This window comes from Rattus rattus, chromosome 12 (genome assembly GCF_011064425.1).
Source record: "Rattus rattus isolate New Zealand chromosome 12, Rrattus_CSIRO_v1, whole genome shotgun sequence".
NCBI classification, from domain to species: Eukaryota; Metazoa; Chordata; class Mammalia; order Rodentia; family Muridae; genus Rattus; species Rattus rattus.
The window spans coordinates 67,789,940-67,814,064 of NC_046165.1; the positions used below are offsets into that span (position 1 = coordinate 67,789,940).

General features: G+C 42.6%; 1 protein-coding gene across 1 annotated transcript; it reads right to left on the reverse strand.

Annotated features, from left to right (window-relative positions):
* Nucleotides 1-8,096: 8,096 nt before the first annotated feature.
* On the reverse strand, nucleotides 8,097-24,020 carry LOC116913204. Its single transcript, XM_032917387.1, is given in 5 exon segments — nucleotides 8,097-8,260; nucleotides 8,263-8,388; nucleotides 8,669-8,971; nucleotides 16,786-17,088; nucleotides 23,978-24,020. Coding segments are annotated over 5 exon segments (939 nt in total).
* Nucleotides 24,021-24,125: the final 105 nt, after the last annotated feature.

The window sequence follows — 24,125 nt, forward strand, 5'->3', positions numbered from 1 at the left end:
ACAGTTGATTTCTGGTGGAGTAGTTTTCACGTTTGAAGATGGGGACTGGGAGGATAGCATGAGGACCTAATGGGGGAGCAGCACCCATGACTATTTTAAACGGGATGTGGTGGCATGTGCCTGCAATCTGAAGCGGGGAGGCAGAGACAGGAGGTCTCTGGAGTTGGCTGGCCAGCCTAGCCAAATAGGCTACCTTTAGCTTCAGTGAGATACCCTGCCTTAAAATGGTGGAGAGCAATTAAGGAAGATACCCCACACATGTGCACGATACATGCAACATTCTCTAACATACGAGCACACATACACAGTGAGCTCTGTCCACAATCTGCTCACAAACACACCACAGTATTTGATTAGCCATCTATCTGACTGACCTATTGAGTTAATAGGTAGGAATATTGTCTTAAAAGTCGCTGGTTTATAAAAGTATCTTGCAGTAAGACATTATCTACAGCATTCTTCTTGGCACAGCGGGCGGACCATGAAAAGAGAAAGCTTGTCTTGCATGGTGTTGCTATTTGAAGTATGGTATTCAGTAGCATGGAATCGCTCTGTACTTGTGCAATAAAAAACAGAAATCTAGGTTGTTTCCAGTTTCTGGCTATTATGAATGGTGGAGGATACTCAGAGGGGTTCCTATGTGCTCAGAGGAGAAGAGAAGGGGAGAGGGAGGGAAGGATTGTGGCTGGACTGGGGCAGTGATCTGAGATGTGAAGTGAATAAATAAAAAAAATATAAATCACCTCTATGAGCAAGAAGCCACAAAGATATTTTCTGGCCTTTTAATGAACAGATTTCACCAACACTATTTTTCTCTTGATTTAATTGAAAAATATTTTCTAAACATTAAAGATGCATATATTTGTATATAACTATTATACTTACATATAATGTTTAATCTGCACTATGTTTTCTCTCTCTCTCTCTCTCTCTCTCTCTGTGTGTGTGTGTGTGTGTGTGTGTGTGTGTTTTAGTTTGTTTTGGTCTTTCTTTTTCTATTTTTCTAGTTTAAGTAAAAGTACACTGAAGCTGTCTTCAGACACTCCAGAAGAGGGCATCAGATCTCATTACAGATTATTGTGAGCCACTATATGATTGCTGGGACTTGAACTCAGGAGCTCTGGAAGGGCAATCAGTGCTCTTAACCACTGAGCCATCTCTCCAGCCCCTGGTTTGTTTGTTTGAGACAGGGTCTCTCTGTGAAGCCATAGTTGTCCTGGAACTCACTCTGTAAACCAGGTTGGCCTTGAACTCAGAGATCCACCTGCCTCTGCCTCCTGAGCACTGGGATTAAAGGTGTGGGCCAGCATCACCTGGCTACTTCTTGTTATATCTCTTTATTTAGAGTCTTAGACACCAACTGACCCTGAAACCAAACATGTGAAAACTGCAAAGCTTCGGCAAGGCAACAAACAATGTCCTTAGAATAAAACTGCAACCAACAGATTGGGAAAAGATCTTTAACAATCCTATGTCTGATAGAGGACTAATATCCAATATATACAAAGAACTCAAGAAGTTAGACTGCAGAGAACAAATAACCCTATCAAAAAAATGGGGTACAGAGCTAAACAAAGAATTCTCAGCTGAGGAATATTTCCATATGGCTAAGTGCCTAAAGAAATGTTCAACATCCTTAGTCATCAGGGAAATGCAAATCAAAACAACCCTGAGATTCCACCTCACACCAGTCAGAATGGCTAAGATCAAAAACTCAGGCGACAGCAGATGCTGGCGAGGATGTGGAGAAAGAGGAACACTCCTCCATTGTTGGTGGGATTGAAGACTGGTACAACCATTCTGGAAATCAGTCTGGAGGTTCCTCAGAAAATTGAACATTGCACTATCTGAGGACCCAGCTATACCTCTTCTGGGCATATACCCAAAAGATGCTCCAACATACAACACATGCTCCACTATGTTCATAGCATCCCTATTTGTAATAGCCAGAAGCTGGAAAGAACCCAGATGCCCTTCAACAGAGGAATGGATACAGACAATGTGGTACATCTACACAATGGAGTACTACTCAACTATCAAAAACAATGACTTCATGAAATTCATAGGCAAATGGATGGAACTAGAAAATATCCTGAGTGAGGTAACCCAATCACAAAAAAAAAACAAAAAACAAACAAACAAACAAACAAAAACCAACCTGGTATGCACTCACTAATAAGTGTATATTAGCCTGAAAGCTCGATTTACCCAAGATACAATCCAAAGAGCACATGAAGCCCAAGAAGAAGAATGAGGAAAGTGCAGATGCTTCATTCCTTCTTAATGGGGGAACAAAAATATTCATAGGAGAGGATATGGAGACAAAGTTTGGAGCAGAGACTGAAGGAATGGCCACTCAGAGCCTGCCACACCTGGGGATACAGCCCATATACATACAGCAACCAAAACAAGATAATATCTATCTATGAAGCCAAGAAGTGCATGCTGACAAGAGCCTGATATAGATGTCTCCTGAGAGGCTCTGCCAGAGACAAATACAGAGGCGAATGCTAGCAGCAAACCACTGAACTGAGAATGGGGTCCCTGTTGGAGGAATTAGAGAAAGGTTTAAAGGAACTGAAGGGGCTTACAACCCCATAAAAACAACATCAACCAACTGGAGCTTCCAGGGACTAAACCACTACCCAAAGACTACACATGGACAGACCCATGGCTCCAGCTGCATAAGTAGCAGAGGATGGCCTTGTTGACCACCAATGGGAGGAGAAGCCCTTGGTCCTGCCAAGGTTGAACTCCCCACGCCCCATGCAGGGGAATGTTGGGGGAGGGGGGAAGGGCAAGAGTTGGAGGGTGGTTGGGGAGGGGGAAATCCCTTATAGAAGGGGAGGGGGATGGGATAGGGGTTTATGGCCAGGAAATAGGGAAAGGGGATAACATTTGAAATATAAATAAAAAGTATCTAATTAAAAAAAACGGGGGGGGGGAGCCTATGAAAAGCTATGGGTAAAGTCTAGTTGCAGCAAAAGGACCTAGCATATTAGAGGGGCCAATATCAAGGGATGCCCACCAAGAACAGCAGCAGCAGTGGAGTGGATCAACCTGAGCATAGAGTGCTACAGAGGACAGAGCCGGAAAAGTGACCCAAGCCCTTTGGAGGAGCCCAGAAGATCATGTGTGGATTCCAGACATTGGAACAAGAAGTTGTAAAGTTTAAGTTGCCTTGGAGACCCAAGGTGTTGGAGAGGCCAGAGGCATAGGAAAGATGTTAAAAAGGAGTGGAACCATTACAGAGAAAGAATTGGGTTTCAGTCAAGAATGGTGAAAGGAGTTGGAGATCTGAAGACAGCTTTGACAAGAGACATGGAGATGCAGAGATTGGAGTTTGCCAAGTTGAGTTGGATTGTGGTCTTGCTTTGGTTCACTATTTCCTCACTGTGACATTTTGGAATAGAGATAGGTAGATAAGATAGATAGATAGATAGATAGATAGATAGATAGATAGATAGATAGATAGAGGTAGAGATATATCACCTGTGACATTGGAGGAATGTGATCTGCTTTTTTATTTTGATTTTATACAGCACTACAGTTAAGTCGTTGGATGAACATCAAACCTTGATTTTTGAGAGTGCTATAGACTGTGGGGACTTTTGGAGTTGGACTAAATTTTAAGCATTTTGCTATGGCTAGGTATGGCCCCCAGAGAATCATGTGTTTAACCAAGGGGCCAGGGATGGAATGTGGTGGTTTGAATATGCTTGGCTCAAGGAGTGATACTATTAGGAGGTATGGTCTTGTGCAATAGCTGTGACCTTGTTGGAGGGAGTGTATCATGGTCAGTGTAGGATTTGAGGCCCTCCTTTCAGCTGCCTAAAATCAGTTTGTTCTTGGCTTCCTTTGGACGCAGATGTAGCACTCTCAGCTAGTCCAGCATCATGCCACCCTAGACGCTGACTTGGCTCCTTCCTTGATTGTAATGGAACAAAACTCTGAAACTGTAAGTCATCCCCTATTAATTGTTGTTCTTTATAAGATTTTTTAGTCATGGTGTCTCTTCACAGCAATGGAAACCCTAACCAAGACAAGAGGTTTAGTCCGTTATTATCATTGTAGAAAGCATAGAATTCCAGCAGTGATGTTGCTGGGGAAGGAGCTGAGACTTCTACAACTTCATTTCCTGGAATTGGAAACGGTGTGCCCAACTAGACATACCTTGAGCACCCCCATAGTGGCATACTGCCTCTAACAACCCCACATGCTGTCTGAAGAGTATAACTTCCGATAGGACAATGATTCAAACATATGAGTGGCTGATCCTATTACAATGATCACATGATACTCACAGCCTGCATAGGCTTGTAGAAGTACTTTTATGAAGAAATGCATTCATTCAAACTTCTAAACGCCTCTTATGTTACAACGCCTCCATCCTCATTAAAAGTCCTTACACCTTGAGAATCATACAATCTCATAAGAATTATCCCTGTTGAATCAAAATCAAAGAGCAGACCACATACTTCCAGCATATAATGACATAGGATATACATCACTATTCAAATATGAAAAGGGGGTCATTTTAGAGAAACACTGAACCAAAGCAAGACTGAAAACCAGCAGGGAAACCAACATACCCTGCATATCCATGTGTGCTGTCAAAGCGCTATTCAGATCTCCACCTCCTCAGAGGGCAGTACACTTCACGCGGGGTCAGGTTGAGCTGCCTGTTTTAAGCTTGCCTTGGCAGATACACCAAGGCTCTGCAGTGTCTAATGACTTAGTGTCCCCAGAGCAGTTCATGCTTTATCATCACAGCTTTACACTACAGCTTTTCTAGGCCTCCGGGCACTGACACCGCTGCCTTACATCTGACCTCAGTGGGTTTCTTACGGCACAGAGGGAGATTCTATAACCCCTATCTTCTATTCTTGATTCTAAATCCAGATCCAAAACTCTGAAGCTGCCAGGCTCTGCTGCATGCTGGGGCGGGAACCATGGCCTACTTGGGCAATTACATCTTCACCAGCTTTCGACTTACCATGGTTTCCTTCACAGTCTAAGTTTTCCTATCCTGGAATTGACCAGGCTGACCTTGTAGCCAGAGCTCAGCTTGCTTCTGTCTGCAAAGTGATAGGATTTTCTTGTTCAAGACTCTCTAGACTCACAGAACTAATAAAATGCTGTAGGCATTAAGAGAACTTACTGATATGATTTACAGCCTGGAGTTGACCTAACTCAACAATCAGCATATGTCTGAGGGAATATCAAGAATTTAGTTGTTGCTCAGTCCCAGGAAGTTAGGTGTTTCAGACGGTCTTGTGGATAAGATGGAATCCTGAAGAAGTCGGATCCAAGAGATGGAATTGTCAGGACAAGTAAGTAAAGAAGAAAGAATGGCTCCTTTTCCCAGGGGAATTATGTGGTCCTGCATTGGATGGTAGAATCTGGATCAAAGCGGTATGCAATGACACAATTGGAAACAAGTTGTTCTTAGAATTTATCCATTCCCAGTCTAATCTGACTGCCTTGAAGGCAGTGATCTCTTTACCTCTGTGCTCTGGGATGAAAAGTGTGAATCTTTCATGGTCCTAAGACTTTCATGGCCATCATGCCTCATGGCCATGATCATAGCCTGTGTCTTTCAGCTTCAAGATCTGGAACACAAGTGTGTCCTCCAAATTTGCAATGTCATTCCATTCATTCCAGATACAGTCACTTTGACAACTGAGAATAGCCATCACAGGAATAAAAGCCAGAACTACCATACTTGAACCTAAAGAGCTCATTAATTCTTTTCATGAACTGGAAGTGTAGCTGGGTAGGGTCTACCTAGAAGTCATTACAACTTTTATTCTACTTATTAATCTGTTTATCTCCTTAAACATAGGACTTTTCCCACATTCCCCTGCTTCTTGTCCCATTCCTCCTCAATCTCTCAATGAGTAGTGGCAAACATACAACACAGTCTAGAGTCCACTGTTGTAAGATTTCCTCTGATAATGCAGTTAATGTATTTAGCCTCAGGCAATTCTCACAACAGGACCAAAAACAAACACATTCCTCGTCAAACTATTACATGAATGATGTCTAGGCAACACACTCATATTCTACTCCCCAGAAGACACTTGGGTTAGGCCCTACAATTCATATCACTCTCAGCAGCACAGTCTTCTATGGTCCATTAAGCAGCTTTTAAAATATGCTAATTCTTTCCTAATACAATGTCCCAAAGTCCAAGGGCCTCCAAAAGAATCAAGGCTGGACCCATCACAACAATACCTAGTCCCCGGTAGCAATTTGTATCTAAAGAAGGCTTTCTACATCTGTGAGCAGATACTATGGCTAAGGCGACTGTGATAAAGGAAAACACTTCACTGGGGTTGGCTTACAGCTATTCCATTCTCACCATTGTGGAAATCAAGGTACAATACAGAGACACGTTACTGAAGAAGGAGCCGAGAGATCTACATCTTGATCCCCAGGCACCAGAAAGGCGCTGTGTGCAGCATGTGTCATAGTTTAAGCATGGGAGAGCTCAAAGCCTGCTCTGCCCCTGGGTGACACACTTTTGCCAACAGAGCCACATATTCTCCAGAAAGACCACTGCTTCGAATAGTACCAGTTCTGTGGGCCAAGCATGCAAATATGAGTCTGTGGAGGCCTTCCCTACTCCCACCACCTCAATTCCTGTTCAAGACATTCATTTATGTTGTCCCTCGGTTTCCTTCCCATTAAAGTCAAAGCAGGAGCAATGACTTCCATCATATCTTCAAGATGAGTGGTTTCTAACCTCCATATCTGGAAACTTTTCATGAAATTCCTCAGGTTTTTGTAAGCCCCAACCATGAAATTGCTGTCCTTGAGACTTCATAAAAGTTTTGTTCCTAATATTAAAAATCAGAAGGCACATATCTGATATTTTTCATAGCCTTAGGTGACTCCCGTGTTAGCTTCAGTAACTCCAAAGGCATCACAGCCAAAAATGAACAATCTCTCCTCTAACCACAGTCAATGGTTGCACTTTTCAGTGAGTATGACATGTGCAGGTAATGGAGAATTTCCTTCTTTTGTGGCCTTCATATAGACTTATAGCAGGAAACGTGTCCCTGACAAGAGGCTGGTTTTTCATCTCTAAAGATTGGGGAAAGGTATATTTTCCCAACTCAGAGATCTGGACGAGAAGTAGAACTTGCGACTTCAAGTGATTAAGCTAAACTCCTCAGAAGGATGCCTAGGAATTTGAGATATTCCTTATTGCTAGATGTAATCGAGTTGAAGTCAATCACAATATCAACTTGACTGACAATCATATCACCTCCGGTCAGGATTGATTTTCAAAATAAACAATAACTGGTTCCTTATTAAATCTAAAGTGATGTAACTGTTCCCAGGTGGAATGGCAAATGCACTACGTATATAAAACCAGGCCACAATTAGACCTACCATGATATAACAATCCCTCTTCCTCCTGTAAATGAGTTACAAATTTATAATTGTAGCAAAGACACATTCTTTGGGTATCCAACACTTACATTTTTCATATTCTCTCAATGGGTATTGTATACATCACCCATAGACAACTGAATTTCCTATCCGTTTTCCTTGTATTCCGAAGAATTTGAGTCTGAGAACAATGGACCCTAGTTCTACAGCAAGAGAGAATGAGTCGCTGAGCTGATGTCTGGGAAGTAGAGGTTCCCCTTGAGGAGCAGGAGCCAAAGTGTTGAGAGTCTGATAAACAGAGGGAACATTAAAGGTGCCAGACCCCATAAAAAGGAACCTCCAACATTAAGTACCACATCCTTTGCCTCTCTACACTTATGGCCTCCACTGAAGTGACAAAATAAAACGTAAGACAGTTATGCCATAGAAATTTATTTAATGTCCTATTTTCCTCTAAGGACATACAGAAATTGAGTATCCATAGAGTGCTTATGAGTTTGAGGGTTTTAGAGAAGAAAAAAGTCTCCACATGTCCTCACTAAGGACGTGGACTGCTGGGGTTGGGGATTTAGCTCAGTGGTAGAGTGCTTGCCTAGCAACCGCAAGGCCCTGGGTTCGGTCCCCAGCTCTGAAAGAACCAAAAAAAAAAAAAAAAAAAAAAAAAAAAAAAAAAAAAAAGTCTCCACATGTCCTCACTAAGGTCTTGGGCTGCCATCACAAGTAGAACACGGCAGCTGAAGGTTGGTGTCTCCAGGAACAGAGGCAGGAAAAACAGGCGGAACTGACAATGGATAGGTGTCCTTCCAGGCATACCATCTGCAATCTAGTGAATTCTGACTGTACATCATCAGTGATGGCTTCCATGGAGCTGTCCAGATGGTATAGATGCGGCAGAAGCCCATGGCTGTTGAACTGGAGATGGCATCACCATTGGAGGTTGAGGGTACATGGACACCATGGGGTTACCAGACCAATCATACAGAGCACCTGAGAGAAGAAAAACAAAAAGAGAGACCTTGAAAATGTCAACCTCACTCTCCCTGACTCACTGTAAGTAATTGCCTGGCCTCTGGGTCAGAATCACCTGTGAATAAGGTCCAAATACCATTGCCTTTGGGTGACAGAGAAAGGTACCCACACAGAGCAGGGTGCTGTGTGAAGCAAAGGACTATGGTTAAAGGACTTCCCTCAACTGTGTGCTCTGCCCTATGTCCAGCTGATGTTACTCTCTGGGACCTGAATAGTCCTCTCTACACAGGAGACTCACCTGGGATGTGGTCTCTCTGGGATCTGTAACCCAAGATCCTGTACAGTTCCGATGCATAAGGAGAAAACAAGGGTTCAGACCTTGGCCTCTCAGTACAAAGAATTCTGTGCAGGTCCATCATGGATAATATCAGTTGAAGGCAGCTATTCCAGCTCTTCCACACACCCCAAGTATTGAGGCGCATGGAAAGGGACTTGGCCTTCTTTTTGATATTGGCTTGGTGCCCCATTTCATATTCAACCACTTCCCACTCTTGTAGGAAGATCCAGATTTCATGCTCAATCCACTGGCTCTCAAAAGAACCTGCTAGGGACAAAGGGAGGTGATGAGTATATCATAGGTCACACACATGTACATGCCACCTTCTCTCAGAAAGTCTGGCTGCACATTGATTAGCCAGAAATGGTTTCATTCAGTTATGGAGTGTTTATGGATGCTGTCTTGCTAGACTTGTTACAGCATGTACTCAACTCTTAAATGGATGAAGTACACTCACTGGGAAAGCATAGGTGTCTCCCAGATTGAGGGAAGACAGCTCAGAATTCAACCATATCCACAGCATTAGTGCTGCCAGGGAATGTTGTACCTGCCTAGACTCATGAGCACCTGCACTACAGAACGACACTCAGAACCTTTATCCCCTCTGTGAGAAGGGAAGATGTCAGATAACCTGAGTGCCTGTCTAACCTTGCCACAGATAACCAAATATGGTCTCTTACATCTACTTGCTATCACAGAACAAGAAACATAACAAAAGAGTTTAGGATTAAGAGTGAACTGATACCATCCCACAGTTCCCTGTACCCAAATCCCGTGGTAAAGAGAGCTGAACACCCAGGAGTGCAGACATCCTGAGAGCTCAGGACAGACTGCCACCTCTGCACACCTGGGCCCACATCCCTGGTCCAAGGGGAAACTGCACAGTGCCTCTGGACACAGGGATATAGGAACAGAGAGCCGCAGGACCCATGGTTCTGTTCTGCGCCCAGGACTGAACTGAACCAGCCAAACAGCTCCCTGCACCCAAATCCCATGGGGGAGAGAGCTAGACCCTCAGAAGTATAGATACTCCTGAGAAGTCAAAGGAGACTACCCTCTGCCCACAGTCCAAACCCAAGAGGGAATCACCTAGTGACAACTGTGCCCCCTGGGTGCAAGGACCTAGGAGCAATTAGGGGCAGGACCCTTTGTTTCCTGCCCACACCTAGAGCTGAAAGACAGTCTCCAGCAGCACCATACACACCTGAAATCAGAGCACCTGTTCTCAGGAAAGGCTGAAAGAAAACAGGAAAACAGTGCTACAGGAGTGCTGACACAGAGGCCTACAGCAGGGTCAAGTCACTCCCAGAAACAGCAAGACAAGCAAACACTAGAGGCAACCCAATGGCTAGAGGCAAGCACAGGAACCTAAGCAACAGAAACCAAGACTACTTGGCATCATCAGAGCCCAGTTCTCCCACCAAAGAAAATACTGGATATCCAAACACATCAGAAAAGCAAGAGTTAGATTGAAAATCACATTTTTTTATAATGATGGAGGACTTTAAGAAAGACATAAAGAATTCCCTTAAAGAAATGCAGGAAAACACAGGTAAATAAGTAGAAGCCCTTAGAGAGGCAACACAAAAAAATCCCTGAAAGAATTACAGGAAAATACAACCAACAGGTGAACGAATTGAAAATGGAAATAGAAACAATAAAGAAAGCACAAAAGGAGACAACCCTGTATATAGAAAACCTAAGGAAGAGACAAGGAGCCATAGATACAAACATCACCAACAGAATACAAGAGAGAGAAGAGAGAATCTCAAGGGCAGAAGATATCATAGAAAACCATCCACACAACTGTCAAAGATAATGTAAACCACAAAAAGCTGCTAGCCCAAAACATCCAGGAAATCAGGACACAATGAGAAGATCAAACCTAAGAATAGTAGGTATAGAAGAGAGTGAAGACTCCCAACTGAAAGGACCAGTAAATATATTCAACATTATATGGAAACAATATGGAAAAAAACTTCCCTAACCTAAAGAAAGAGATGCCCACAAACATACAAGAAGCCTACAGAACTCCAAATAGATTGGACCTGAAGAGAAATTCCTCCTGTCACATAGTAGTTAAGACACCAAATGCACAAAACAAAGAAAGAATATTAAAAGCAGTGAGGGAAAAAGGTCAAGTGACATATAAAGGCAGACCTATAAGAATTACACCAGACTTCTCACCAGAGACTGTGAAAGCCAGAAGATCCTGGAAGATGTCATACAGACCCTAACAGAACACAAATGCCAGCCCAAGTTACTGTATCCAGCAAAACTCTCAATTAACATAGATGGAGGAACCAAGATATTCCATGACAAAACAAAATTTACATAATATCTTTCTACAAATCCAGCCCTACAAATGACAATAGATGGAAAACTCCAACATACAGAGAGAAACTACACCGTACAGAAAGCAAGAATATAATTTCCTTGCAATGAAATCAAAAGAGAGACAAACAAACATAATTCCACCTCTAACAATGAAAATAAGAGGAAGTGACAATCACTATTCCTTAATATCTCTCAACATCAACAGACTCAAGTCCCCAGAGGACCCAGCATTTTGCTGCATGCAGGAAACACACCTCAGAGACAAAGACAGTCACTACCTCCAAGTAAATGGTTGGAAAACAACTTTCCAAGCAAATGACCAAAGAAACAAGCTGGAGTTGCCATTCTAATATCAAATAAAATTGACTTTCAACCAAAAGTCATTAAAAAAGATAAGGAAGGACACTTCATATTCATCAAAGGAAAAATCCACCAAGATTAACTCTCAATCCTAAATATCTATGCTCCAAATGTAAGGGCACCTACATTCATAAAAGAAACCTTACTAAAGCATATATTGCACCTCACACGATAATAGTATGAGATTTCAACACCCCACACTCATCAACAGACAGGTCATGGAAACAGAAATTAAACAGAGACAAAGAGAAACTAACAGAAGTTATGAACCAAATGGATTTAACAGATATTTATAGAACATTCCATTCTAAATCAAAAAGATATACCTTCTTCTCAGCACATCATGGAACCTTCTCCAAAATTGACCATATACTCAGTCACAAAACAGGTCTCAACAGATACAGGAAGATAGAAATAATCCCATGCATCCTATCAGATCACCACACACTAAGATATGTCTTCAATAACAACAATAATGACAGAGCATACATACATACGTGTTCTACAGCTTTTAGGTGTGCTGTCAAGCTGCTGACATATGCTCTCTCATGTTTCTTTCTACAGGCACTCAGAGTTATGAGTTTTCCTCTTAGTACCACTTTCATTGTGTCCCATAAGTTTGGGAACGTTGTATCTTCATTTTCATTAAATTCTAAGAAGTCTTTAATTTCTTTCTTTATTTCTTCCTTGACCAAGTTGTCATTGAGTAGACCAAGTAGAAACAAAAAGGACTATACAAAAAATCAACAAAACCAGGAGCCGGTTCTTTGAGAGAATCAACAAGAGTGATAAACCCTTAGCCAGACTAAGCAGAGGACACAGAGAGAGCATCCAAATTAACAAAATCAGAAATGAAAGGGAGACATAACAACAGAACCTGAAGAAATTAAAAAAAAAAATCATCAGATTCTACTACAAAAGCCTATATTCAACAAAACTGGAAAATCTGGAGGAAATGGACAATTTTCTAGACAGAAACCAGGTACCAAAGTTAAATCAGGAAGAGATAAACCATCTAAACAACTCCATAACTCCTAAAGAAATAGAAACAATCATTAAAAGTCTCCCAACCAAAAAAAGCCCAGGACCAGATGTGTTTAGTGCAGAATTCTATCAGACCTTCATGGAAGACCTCATACCAATGCTGTCCAAACTATTCCACAAAATAGAAACAGATGGAGCGCTACCAAATTCCTTCTATGAAGCCACAATTATTCTTATACCTAAACCACACAAAGACCCAAGAAAGAGAGAAAACTTCAGACCAATTTCCCTTATGAATATTGCCGCAAAAATACTCAATAAAATTCTTGCAAAGCAAATCCAAGAACACATCAAAATGATCATCCATGATGATCAAGTAGGCTTCATCCCAGGGATGCAGGGATGGTTTAATATACGAAAATCCATCAATGTAATACACTATATAAACAAACAAATATAAAAACCACATGATCATTTCATTAGATGCTGAGAAAGCATTTGACAAAATTCAATACCCCTTCCTGATAAAAAGTCCTGGAAAGAACAGGAATTAAAGGTCCATATCTAAACATAGTAAAAGCAATGTACAGCAAACCAGTAGCTAACATCAAACTATGGAGAGAAACTTGAAGCAATCCCACTAAAATGAGGGACTAGACAAGGCTGCCCACTCTCTCCCTACTTATTCAATATAGTACCCAAAGTCCTAGCCAGCAATCAGACAGCAAAAGGAGGTTAAAGGGATACAAATTGGAAGGGAAGAAATCAAAATATCACTATTTGCAGATGATATGTAGTATATTTAAGTGACCCCAAAAGTTCCACCAGAGAACTAATTAACCTGATAAACAACTTCAGCAAAGTGGCTGGGTATAAAATTAACTCAAACAAATCAGTAGCCTTCCTCTACTCAAAGGATAAACAGGCTGAGAAAAAAATTAGGGAAATGACACCCTTCACAATAGTCCTAAATGATATAAAATATCTTGGTGTGACTTTAGCCAAGCAAGTGAAAGATCTGTATAACAAGAACTTCAAGTCTCTGAAGAAAGAAATTGAGGAAGATCTCAGAAGATGGAAAGATCTTCCATGCTCATGGATTGGCAGGACTAATATAGTAAAGATGGACATTTTGCCAAAATCAATCTACAGATTCAATGCAATCCCCATCAAAATTCCTACTCAATTCTTTATAGAGATAGAAAAAGCAATTTGCAAATTCATTTGGAATAACAAAAAACCCAGGTTAGTGAAAACTATTCTCAACAATAAAAGAACATCTGGGGGAATCACCATCCCTGCCTTCAAGCAATATTACAGAGCAGTGGTCATAAAAACTGTATGGTATTGGTACAGAGACAGGCAGATAAATCAGTGGAACAGAATTGAAGACGCAGAAATAAATTCACACACCTATAGTCACTTGATCTTTGAAAAAGGAGCTAAAACTATCCAATGGAAGAAAGATAGCATTTTCAACACAGGTGCTGGTTCAACTGGAGGTCAGCATGTAGAAGAATGCAAATAGATCTATTCTTATCATCATGTACAAAGCTTAAGTCCAAGTGGATCAAGGACCTCCACATCAAACCAGATACTCAAATTAATAGAAGAAAAAAGTGGGGAAGCATCTCGAACACATGGGCACTGGGGAAAATTTCCTGAACAAAACACCAATGACTCATGCTCTAAGATCAACAGTAGACAAATGGGACCTCATAAAACTGCAAAGCTTTTATAAGGCAAAAGACACTGTCATTAGGACAAAACGGCAACCAACAGATTGGGAAAAGATCTTTACCAATCCTACATCTGATAGAGGGCGAATATCCAAAATATACAAAGAACTCAAGAAGTTAGTCCGCAGGGAGACAAATAGCCCTATTAAAAAATGGGGTACAGACCTAAACAAAACATTGTCAGCTGAGGATTATCGAATGGCCAAAAAGCACCTAAAGAAATGTTCAACATCCTTAGTCATCAGGGAAATGCAAATCAAAACAACCCTGAGATTTCACCTCACACCAGTCAGAATAGCTAAGATAATAAACTCAGGTGACAGCAGATGCTGGTTAGGATATGGAGAAAGAGGAACACTCCTCCATTGTTGGTGGGATTGCAAACTGGTACAACCATTCTGGAAATCAGTCTGGAGGTTCCTCAGAAAATTGGACATTCCACTACCTGAGGACCCAGCTATTCCTCTCTTAGGCATATATGCAAAAGATGCTCCAACATATAACAAGGAAACATGCTCCACTATGTTCATAGCAGCCTTATTTATAATAGCCAGAAGCTAGAAAGAACCCAGATGCCCTTCAATAGAGGAATGGATTCAAAAAATATGGTACATCTACATAATAGAGTACTACTCAGCTATCAAAACAATGACTTCATGAAATTCATAGGCAAATGGAATGAACTAGAAAATGTCATCCTGAGTGAGGTAACTCAATCACAGAAAAACACACTTGGTATGCACTCATTGATAAGTGGATATTAGCCAAAATGCTCGAATTACCCAAGATGCAATCCACAGACCACAGAAAGCTCAAGAAGGAGGACCAAAATGTGGATGCTTCCACTCCTTCTTAAAAGAGAAAAAATATTCATATGAGGGGATATGGAAGCAACGTTTAGAGCAGCAACTGAAGGGACGGCCATTCAGAGCCTGCCCCACATGTGGCCCATATACAGCCACCAAAAGTAGATAAGATTGATGAAGCTAAAAAATGCATGCTGAAAGGGACCGGATATAGATCTCTCTTGAGAGACACCTCCAGAGCATGTCCAATACAGAGGTCAATGTTAGCAGTAAACCACTGAACTGAGAACAGGACCCTCTTAGGGGTATTAGAGGAAGTATTGAATGGCTTGAAGGAGCTTGTAATCCCAGAGCTTCCAGGAATATACCGAAATACTACTGAAAGAATATACATGGGCTGACCCAGGGGTCCAACTGCATATGTAGCAGAAAATAGCCTTGTTGGGGCACCAGTGGAAGGGGAAGCCCTTGGTCCCACCAAGGTTGCAACCCCTTGCAGGGGAATATGGGGGGGGCAGTAAGGTGGATGTATGGGGGGAATACCCATATGGTGAGGGGAGGGGTTGGGGGCTTAAGGACAGGAAACTGGGAAGGGGAACAACATTTGAAACGTAAAGAAATAGATCTAATGAAAATTTTAAAAAAAAGAATTTATGATTAAGCAAAGATTTGATTTTAAATACCTAAAGAGTTTTGTCCATCATGGGTCAGGCTCCATGTCTTATTTGTTTCTTCAGTGTCACTCACACTTTGGACTTTGTTTGCTTCTCTCTGTGCAGAAATGAATAAATCAAATCTTAACAGTTTTCACGCTACAGGAATCCCTGTCTCCCAGCTGTGAATGGACTCAGGAACCAGCTATGCAAAGGACTCTTCTTTCTTCAAACACAGCTGCTGGTCCATTCTCACCTAATGGCAACTTGACTGTGAATTTAAACCAAGGACAGTCTAGGGCGAACTGGGCATGTGATCAAGTGGAAGCTAAGGAACAGAAGCACCTGTCTTTTGAGAGGACCTCAGCCACTCTCTCAAGCTCACTTTCTTCCCATTATCTGCAAGGGAAAAAGTCCCTTTCAAAAACTCCTAATAAACTCTCCCTGTGCTTTAAACATAAGGCATCAGGAACCTTTTTGAAACTATACTTTTCCATTCTATATCACAGGACATGGGTGTCTGCAAGGTGGCCCTGATGTCATTCACTCTTAAGAAGTATGGGGATCCCAGAAGTTCAGCATCATTCTTGGCTACATAGTTGGTAGTGGGAATGCACTGGATAATTAAGAGGCTGATTCAATAAACTAAAATCAAGAAACCTAAAAACAAAATAAATCTGGTTCTCGTACCTCTGCAAAAACAGTCACTGAACAGTTGACCTCCAAGACTTCCTGTCTGAGAACCAGAGGATCCTGAGTGGGCATCATCAATGATGGGTTCCCATGAAGGTCTCCAGAAGATGCAGGTAGGCCAGAATCCCAAGGTTGTTGTAATGGAGGTGGCATCAACATTGGAGGTTGAGAGTACATGGAGAGCAGGGGGTTACCAGACCAATCATACAGAGCACCTGGGAGGAGAAGAAACAGAGCGAGTGAGAGAGAGTGTGTGAGCATCAAAATGAAACCTTCATTCTCCCTGACTCACTATAAGTAATTGCCAGGCCTTTGGCTCAGAGTCACTTATGAATAAGTCCAAATTCCATTGGCTGGAGGTGACAGAGAAAGATAGACACACACACAGAGCTATGCAAAGTAAAGGCCTTTGGAAAAAGGACTTCCCTCAATTGTGAGCTCGAATCTATGTCCATGGGATGCTACACTCTGGGACTTGAAGAGTCTTCTCTACACAGCAGACTCACCTGAGACTTGGTTTTCCTGGGGTCTGTGTCCCAAGATCTTGTATAGGGCCCATGCATAAGGAGAAAACAAGGGTTCAGTCCCTGGATGCTCATTACAAAGAGTTCTGTGTAGGTCTCTCATGGATATCATCAGTTGAAAGCAGCTATTCCAGGTCTTCCTCAGACCCCGCTTATACAGGCGCCCACAAAGGGCCTTGACCTTCTTTTGGATCTTGCCTTCATGCCCCATTTCATACTCAACCACTTCCCACTCCTGCAGGAAGATCCAGATCTCATGCTCAATCCACGGCCTCTCATAGGAACCTGCTAGGGACAGAGAGAAGAGATGAGTATATCAACATCACACACATGTACATGTCACCTTCTTTCTTGGACTCTTTTGGCACATTGAATGGCCCAAAATGACATCATTCATTTATCAAGTCGAATGAACACTGTCTTGCCAGCCCTGTTACAGCACCTACCCAGCTCTTACATGGATGAAGTACACTCACTGGGAAAGCATAGTTGTGTACAGGTATAGAGAAGCCATCTCAGGATTCAACCATATCCACAGCATTAGAGCTCCCAGGGAACGTTATACCTGCATAGACTCATGAGCACGTGCACTACAGGGAGACACTCAGACCCTTTGGCTCCTCTGGGTGAAAGGCAGACATCAGATAACCCTGAGTGCCAGTCTAACCTTGCCACAGATGTCCACATCTGGGCTCTTGCATTTACTCACTGTCACAGAATAAGGAAGTATACTAGCAGAGTTTCGGGTTAGCACAGATTGGACTCTATATACCTGAGGGCCTTCGGCCTTGTTTCCTCGACCTCCTTCTCCTACTGGTTTCATCAGTGGTTCTCACACTTTGGACTTGGTTTCCTTCGCTCTGTGAAGATATGAATACATTAAATATTAAAATAGGTTTCAAGCTGCAGGAATCGGTCTCCTAGCTGTGAACAGAGTCAGGAACCAGCCTCCTGTGTTGTTAGCTAAGCAATTGACGCTTACTTCCTCATCCACAGCTGCTGTCCATTTTCACCTAATGGGAACCTGGCTCTGAAGTAAAGGGTGACCTGGACGGTTGCCCTTAATCAAGTGGAAGCTAAGGAACAGAAGCACCTCTCTTTGAGAAGACCTCAGCCTCTTTCTCCTGCTCACTTTCTCCCCACAATCTGCATTGAAATAAATGTCTTTAAAACCTAACAAACTGCAGCCATGCTTCAAACATCACAAGGTTCAGACAAAGTCTGTGAAATGATCCTTTTCCATTTCATATGACAACACTTGGGTGTCTGGAAAGTGTCCTTTGCCATTCACTTCTGAGGGGTATGGAGAATCTCAGAAATTCAGCATCATTCTTGGCTAGTTGGTTGTGGGTAGCCTTGGATAATCAAGATACTTACTCAATAAACTAAAATCAAGAAACCAAGAAAAATACTTCTGGTTCTTGTAACGCTGCAAATTACAGACAAATTCAAGGTAGTTACCTATATTTCTCTATATGAGGAGACCCAAGTATCCCAACTATTCTACAGACAATAGGAGTGGATTCCCCCCATCTCACCTGCATATTCTTTCCTGGACTTCCTTGGCTGTTCACAGTGAGGAAGCTGGGGTCTGCTCTGTTCTGGTGTGGAATAGAGCCTGGAGTTGGAGTTGGAAGTTGGCTTACTTCCCTGGACTACTGAGAGTCTGACAATCCTGTGCAAATGTGGTCCTTTATAAAGGTCTTCTGTTTGATTGACTCTGCCCCACCCAACGTGTATGTGTAGGGTGGGTCAGCAACCTTAACCTGGGACCTTTAATCCCACTTACTTTGCTGAGGAATGAACCAGGGTGATGATCAGGATCTCGTACGCTACTTAGGAAGGCTCCACAGTCTCCATTGAAAACAATTATAGAGACTGAGGAACACCAAGGGCAATTAATTTAAGTTCCTTTTAGGAGGCAGAGTTTATACACATAGTCCTGGGAATTGTTCAACTCACTAAAACTGAGACCAAAGTCTGGTGCACAATACACTCATCTCCCTGCCTCTGGCTCTCCCTCTGGTACCTGGGATTAAAGGTATGGCTCAGAGATTAACACATTTGCTAAATACTTTCATTTCATGTAAACGTAACCAGAAACTGAGGGGAACCGAATTTGATTCTAAGTCATTATTTGTAAATGAAGATCATCTCTTAAAAGTGTCCCTAAGCCACAATCATTGGGAATGTAGATCTTGGAAATATCTTCCCCAAGGAGCAGGAAAAGAAAAAGGGAAGCAGAAAGGAGATGGAGGAAGCAGGAAGGCATGGCCTTTGGACAAACAGGAGTGCGGGGACATGGGGCTTTGTGATGGAGGCCACGCTAGACATGGAACTTCGGGCCCAGGCCATAAACCTGCTGTTCTTCATCCCTTCTCATGACTCCTCAAGCCAGGAGGCCTGGGTCCTGGAGGGGTCTCTGATCTCCAGAAGTCACAGTTACCTGGTCTAGCACAGCCGTCCTCAGACTGTGTGTCCTCCCTCCTTCACGGCTCAAATGACCCTTTCACAGTAGTCACCTCAGAGCATGAAGAAGACATATGTTTACATGACAACTCAGAACAGAGTAAAACACCAGTTATACAGGACCAAGGAAAAGAGTTTCCTGTCTGTCAGTCACCACTCCATGAGGAACCGTAGAGATCATGGAAACATTAGGAACCCCAGGTCCAGCAGATATGATGGAACGTGATGTTACTGTGTTTATAGTACTGCAAAGGGAATGAGAGACGATGCAGAGGGCTGCCTGCATCAGGAGTCTTTGTAATTATCGGGCCCTGCCCCCCCTACCATATCTGTAGCCATTTTGTTTCATGCCTGCCAATCATTGATGCAGAACATAACCTGACTCAGGGCAGGGTCTTGATGTTCACATATATTCTCTGTTTTGAGGTTTGTTAGTCATAGGAGAGAAGACAACCATAAGCTCTTCTTACAGAACAAAGGTCAATTAGAACTGATCTGTCAATCTACCCTTAATAGCTTGAGTCAAAGCTGACATGGGGCAGCACTTCCTGCACCTAAATGGGAGCTCACTGTGGTTTTCTCCTTTATGAGCTGGCCCTGAGAAATGTTCAAGGGGGACTTAGTCTCAGCCCCCAAATTCTAAGGTACAGCCATGACTGATCACTATCAGGAAGTGCATTTATTAAATCACTTCCCATTAACTGAGTTTGGTGTTGGCATCATTTGTGAGGCAGCTCTTGGGCCCCAACAGTAATTAACTTTCCAGGGCAGGGAACTCTTCCCTCTCTTTGCTTTCAAGTTTTCTTCACTGAGTTTGCAGATAAGCTTTCTATGTATCCCAAGCTACCACATTCAGTGAAACGTAAGTAAGAGAAGAGTACCACAAATTCATAAACCCAAGGAAGCAAGAACTGTAATTTAAAAAAGAAAGAAAAAAAAACAAAGAACAACAACAAAGGGCTTTTCCTGGCCTCTCCCAGGGCAAAGGCTCAACTGCTCTCCATGACCCAGTTATATCTTTTTTTTTTTAAAGATTTATTTATTATATATAAGTACACTGTAGCTGTCGTCTTCAGACACACCAGAAGAGGGCATCAGATTCCATTACAGATGGTTGTGAGCCACCATGTGGTTGCTGGGATTTGAACTCAGGACCTTTGGAAGAGCGGTCAGTGCTCTTAACCGCTGAGCCATCTCTCCAGCCCGACCCAGTTGTATCTTAAAACCCAGTAACTCCTGCGGGATTCTTATACATTATCAAGTCCAGCTGCAGCAGGAGGTACAACTTTGACTATCCCTGGAACACAGCTTCTTTGTACTCTCAGAAATTACTTCCCAGAAGACTTCACCTCAGTGAATCTGCTCTCTTAATCACCATTAATTTCTTAGCTCCTCTAACCAGGACCCATTGTTCTGGTAACCCCTTCAATTCTTGACTCTAAAGCGAGGATCTCAGGGCTCATTGAGCTGAGCTCTGCTGCTTGCTGGGGCTGGACCACGGCCCCCAGGTGTTATTACATCACCTCCTGTTTTCTGTTTTCAATTCTTTCATTCACTGCCTCAACTTGGCTGTCCTGGACCTTGCTCTATACACTGTCCTTTAAGTCAGAGATCTGTTTGTCTCTCTCTCCTGAAGGAAGGGATTAAAGGTGTGTATGTACACCACAGCTGGACTTAAGCTTTTCTTCCCCTTGAACTTGCTCTGTCCTAGGCTAGACATTTACTAAGACTTGTAATTGGCTTTGTCTCATGGGATTAAAGGTGTGTACCCTCATGCCTGGGCCTAAGCTTTTCATGGCCACTGACCCTCAAGATCCACCTGTGTTTTAGAGCCTCTAGATCTGGATCACATGTGTGCCCTCCATTTCAGGACCTCAATCCATTCCAGATTTAAAGAACAAACTATTCCTTGTTCAACTGAAAACACAAAAAACAAGTTCAGGTTCCTGGACAGATGTATTTAAACAACACCACCTCTCCTAAAATTGCCACTCCCTGGGACAAGAAAGGAAAACCACGAGACCTCTGAAACTAAATCAGCACCAATTAAAAGTTTTCCTTAGAATAGTTGCTTTGTTCTTGGTATAACTATATTAGGACTTTTGTATACATCTCAATATAACTATATATAATTATATATAACTATAACCATATATATGTGCACATACATACCCACTTATCCATTCCATAAGCTCTCTGAACATAATGCACTAGGGCATATCTATGTCCTTCAATCCAAAGCCTAATTAAACCTTAGTAACAACCCATGGTATTCACCTTCAGAACAGACAGGGCTTTCATGAGATATTGGCTACTTAGGATGGCTGTGCTGATTTAGGGCTCAAATCTTAACTCCTTCCTATTGGACTTGGCAAAGCTACTAGGCCTATGGGTCAACAAAGATCCCAAACAAGTTTGGGGACATCAGGAGTTCAAGGGCATCCTGTGATTTTCTGGGAAATTGAGTCCCTCCATATGCAATCAAAAGCCTGTCTCTAAAGGGAGAAGAAAAGAAACAGCTGACCAAAGTTTCCCACCCATGACTTCCACTTGATTTTCTCAACCCCAGTGCTTAAAATTCACAGGGAAAGGTCTCAGTACACTTTCTCTCTGCTGTGTTCTATCAGCCAAGGGTTTTCCATCCACTAGGGCATGGCATTATTTTGGAGATAACAAAGGGAATCAGTGATATACAGGTGCTAATCCTTGGCTTTTAGAATGGGGTAGAGGTAGCCTGGGATACCTAGAAAGCTTGTCTGCAAACTCAGTGAAGAAAACGTAAAAGCAAAGAGCATCAAGGTTTCCCTGCCCTTGAAAACTAATTACTGTTAGGGTCCAGTAGCCACCCCATAAATGACACCAACACGAATCTCAGTCAGAAGGGAATGGTTTACTGAATGCAGGGGAACAGGCCTTGACAATTATAAGGGCTCCTGATGCAGGCAGCCCTCTGCATGGTCTCTCATTCCCTTTGCAGTACTGTAAACACAGTAACATCACATTCCACCTTATCTGCTGGACCTGGGGTTCCTAATGTTTCCATGATGTCTACGGTTCCTCATGGAGTGGTGACTGACAGACAGGAAACTCTTTTCCTTGGTCCTGTATAACTGGTGTTTTACTCTGTTCTGAGTTGTCATGTAAACATATGTCTTCTTCATGCTCTGAGGTGACTACTGTGAAAGGGTCATTTGAGCCATCAAGGAGGTAGGACACACAGTCTGAGGACGGCTGTGCTAGACCAGGTAACTGTGACTTCTGGAGATCAGAGACCCCTCCAGGACCCAGGCCTCCTGGCTTGAGGAGTCATGAGAAGGGATGAAGAACAGCAGGTTTATGGCCTGGGCCCGAAGTTCCATGTCTAGCGTGGCCTCCATCACAAAGCCCCATGTCCCCGCACTCCTGTTTGTCCAAAGGCCATGCCTTCCTGCTTCCTCCATCTCCTTTCTGCTTCCCTTTTTCTTTTCCTGCTCCTAGGGGAAGATATTTCCAAGATCTACATTCCCAATGATTGTGGCTTAGGGACACTTTTAAGAGATGATCTTCATTTACAAATAACGATATAGAATCTAATTCAGTTCCCCTCAGTTTCTGGTTATGTTTCCGTGACATGAAAGTATTTAGCAAATGGGTTAATGTCTGAGCCATACCTTTAATCCCAGGTACCAGAGGGAGAGCCAGAGGCAGGGAGATGAGTGTATTGTGCACCAGACTTTGGTCTCAGTTTTAGTGAGTTGAACAATTCCCAGGACTATGTGTATAAACTCTGCCTCCTAAAAGGAACTTAAATTAATTGCCCTTGGTGTTCCTCAGTCTCTATAATTGTTTTCAATGGAGACTGTGGAGCCTTCCTAAGTAGCCTACGAGATCCTGATCGTCACCCTGGTTCATTCCTCAGCAAAGTAAGTGGGATTAAAGGTCCCAGGTTAAGGTTGCTGACCCACCCTACACATACAGTTTGGGTGGGGCAGAGTCAATCAAACAGAAGACCTTTATAAAGACCACATTTGCACAGGATTGTCAGACTCTCAGTAGTCCAGGGAAGTAAGCCAACTTCCAACTCCAACTTCAGGTCTCGTGAACACCAGGACAGAGCAGACCCTAGCTTCCTCACTGTGGTCAGCCAAGGCAACCCAAGATACAACATGCATGTGAGTTTCCAGGGAATCCACTCATATTGTCTATAGAATAGTTAGGATATTTGTGTCTCAAGGTATGGATAAACATAGTTAATTGTCGTGATTTGAACCCATGCCTGTAATTTGCAGAGTAGGAAGAACCAGATGTGTTTTTCCGTGGGTTCCAATATTTGATTTATTGAGTCAGTATCTTTTAATTATCCAAGGATAGCCCACAACCAACTATTGAGCCAAGAATGATGCTGAATTTCTGAGATCTCCATACCCCTCAGAAGTGAATGGCACAGGACACCTACCAGACACCTAAGTGTTGTCATATGACATGGAAAAGGATCATTTCACAGAGTTTGTCTGAACCTTGTGATGTTTGAAGCACTGTTGGAGTTTGTTAGGTTTTAAAGACATTTATTTCGATGAGGATAATGGAGAGAAAATGAGCTGGACAGAGAGGCTGAGGTCTTCTCAAAGAGAGGTGCTTCTGTTCCTTAGCTTGCACTTGATCAAGGGCAACTGCCCAGGTCGCCCTAGATTGTCCTTGCTTTACTTCACAGCCAGGTTCCCATTACCTGAGAATGGACAGCAGCTGTGGATAAGGAAGTAAGGGTCCATTGCTTAGCTAATGACACAGGAGGCTGGTTCCTGAGTCCGTTCACAGCTCAGAGAAGGATTCCTCTTTCAAAATTTAATTTATTCATTTCTCCACAGAGAGTAGCA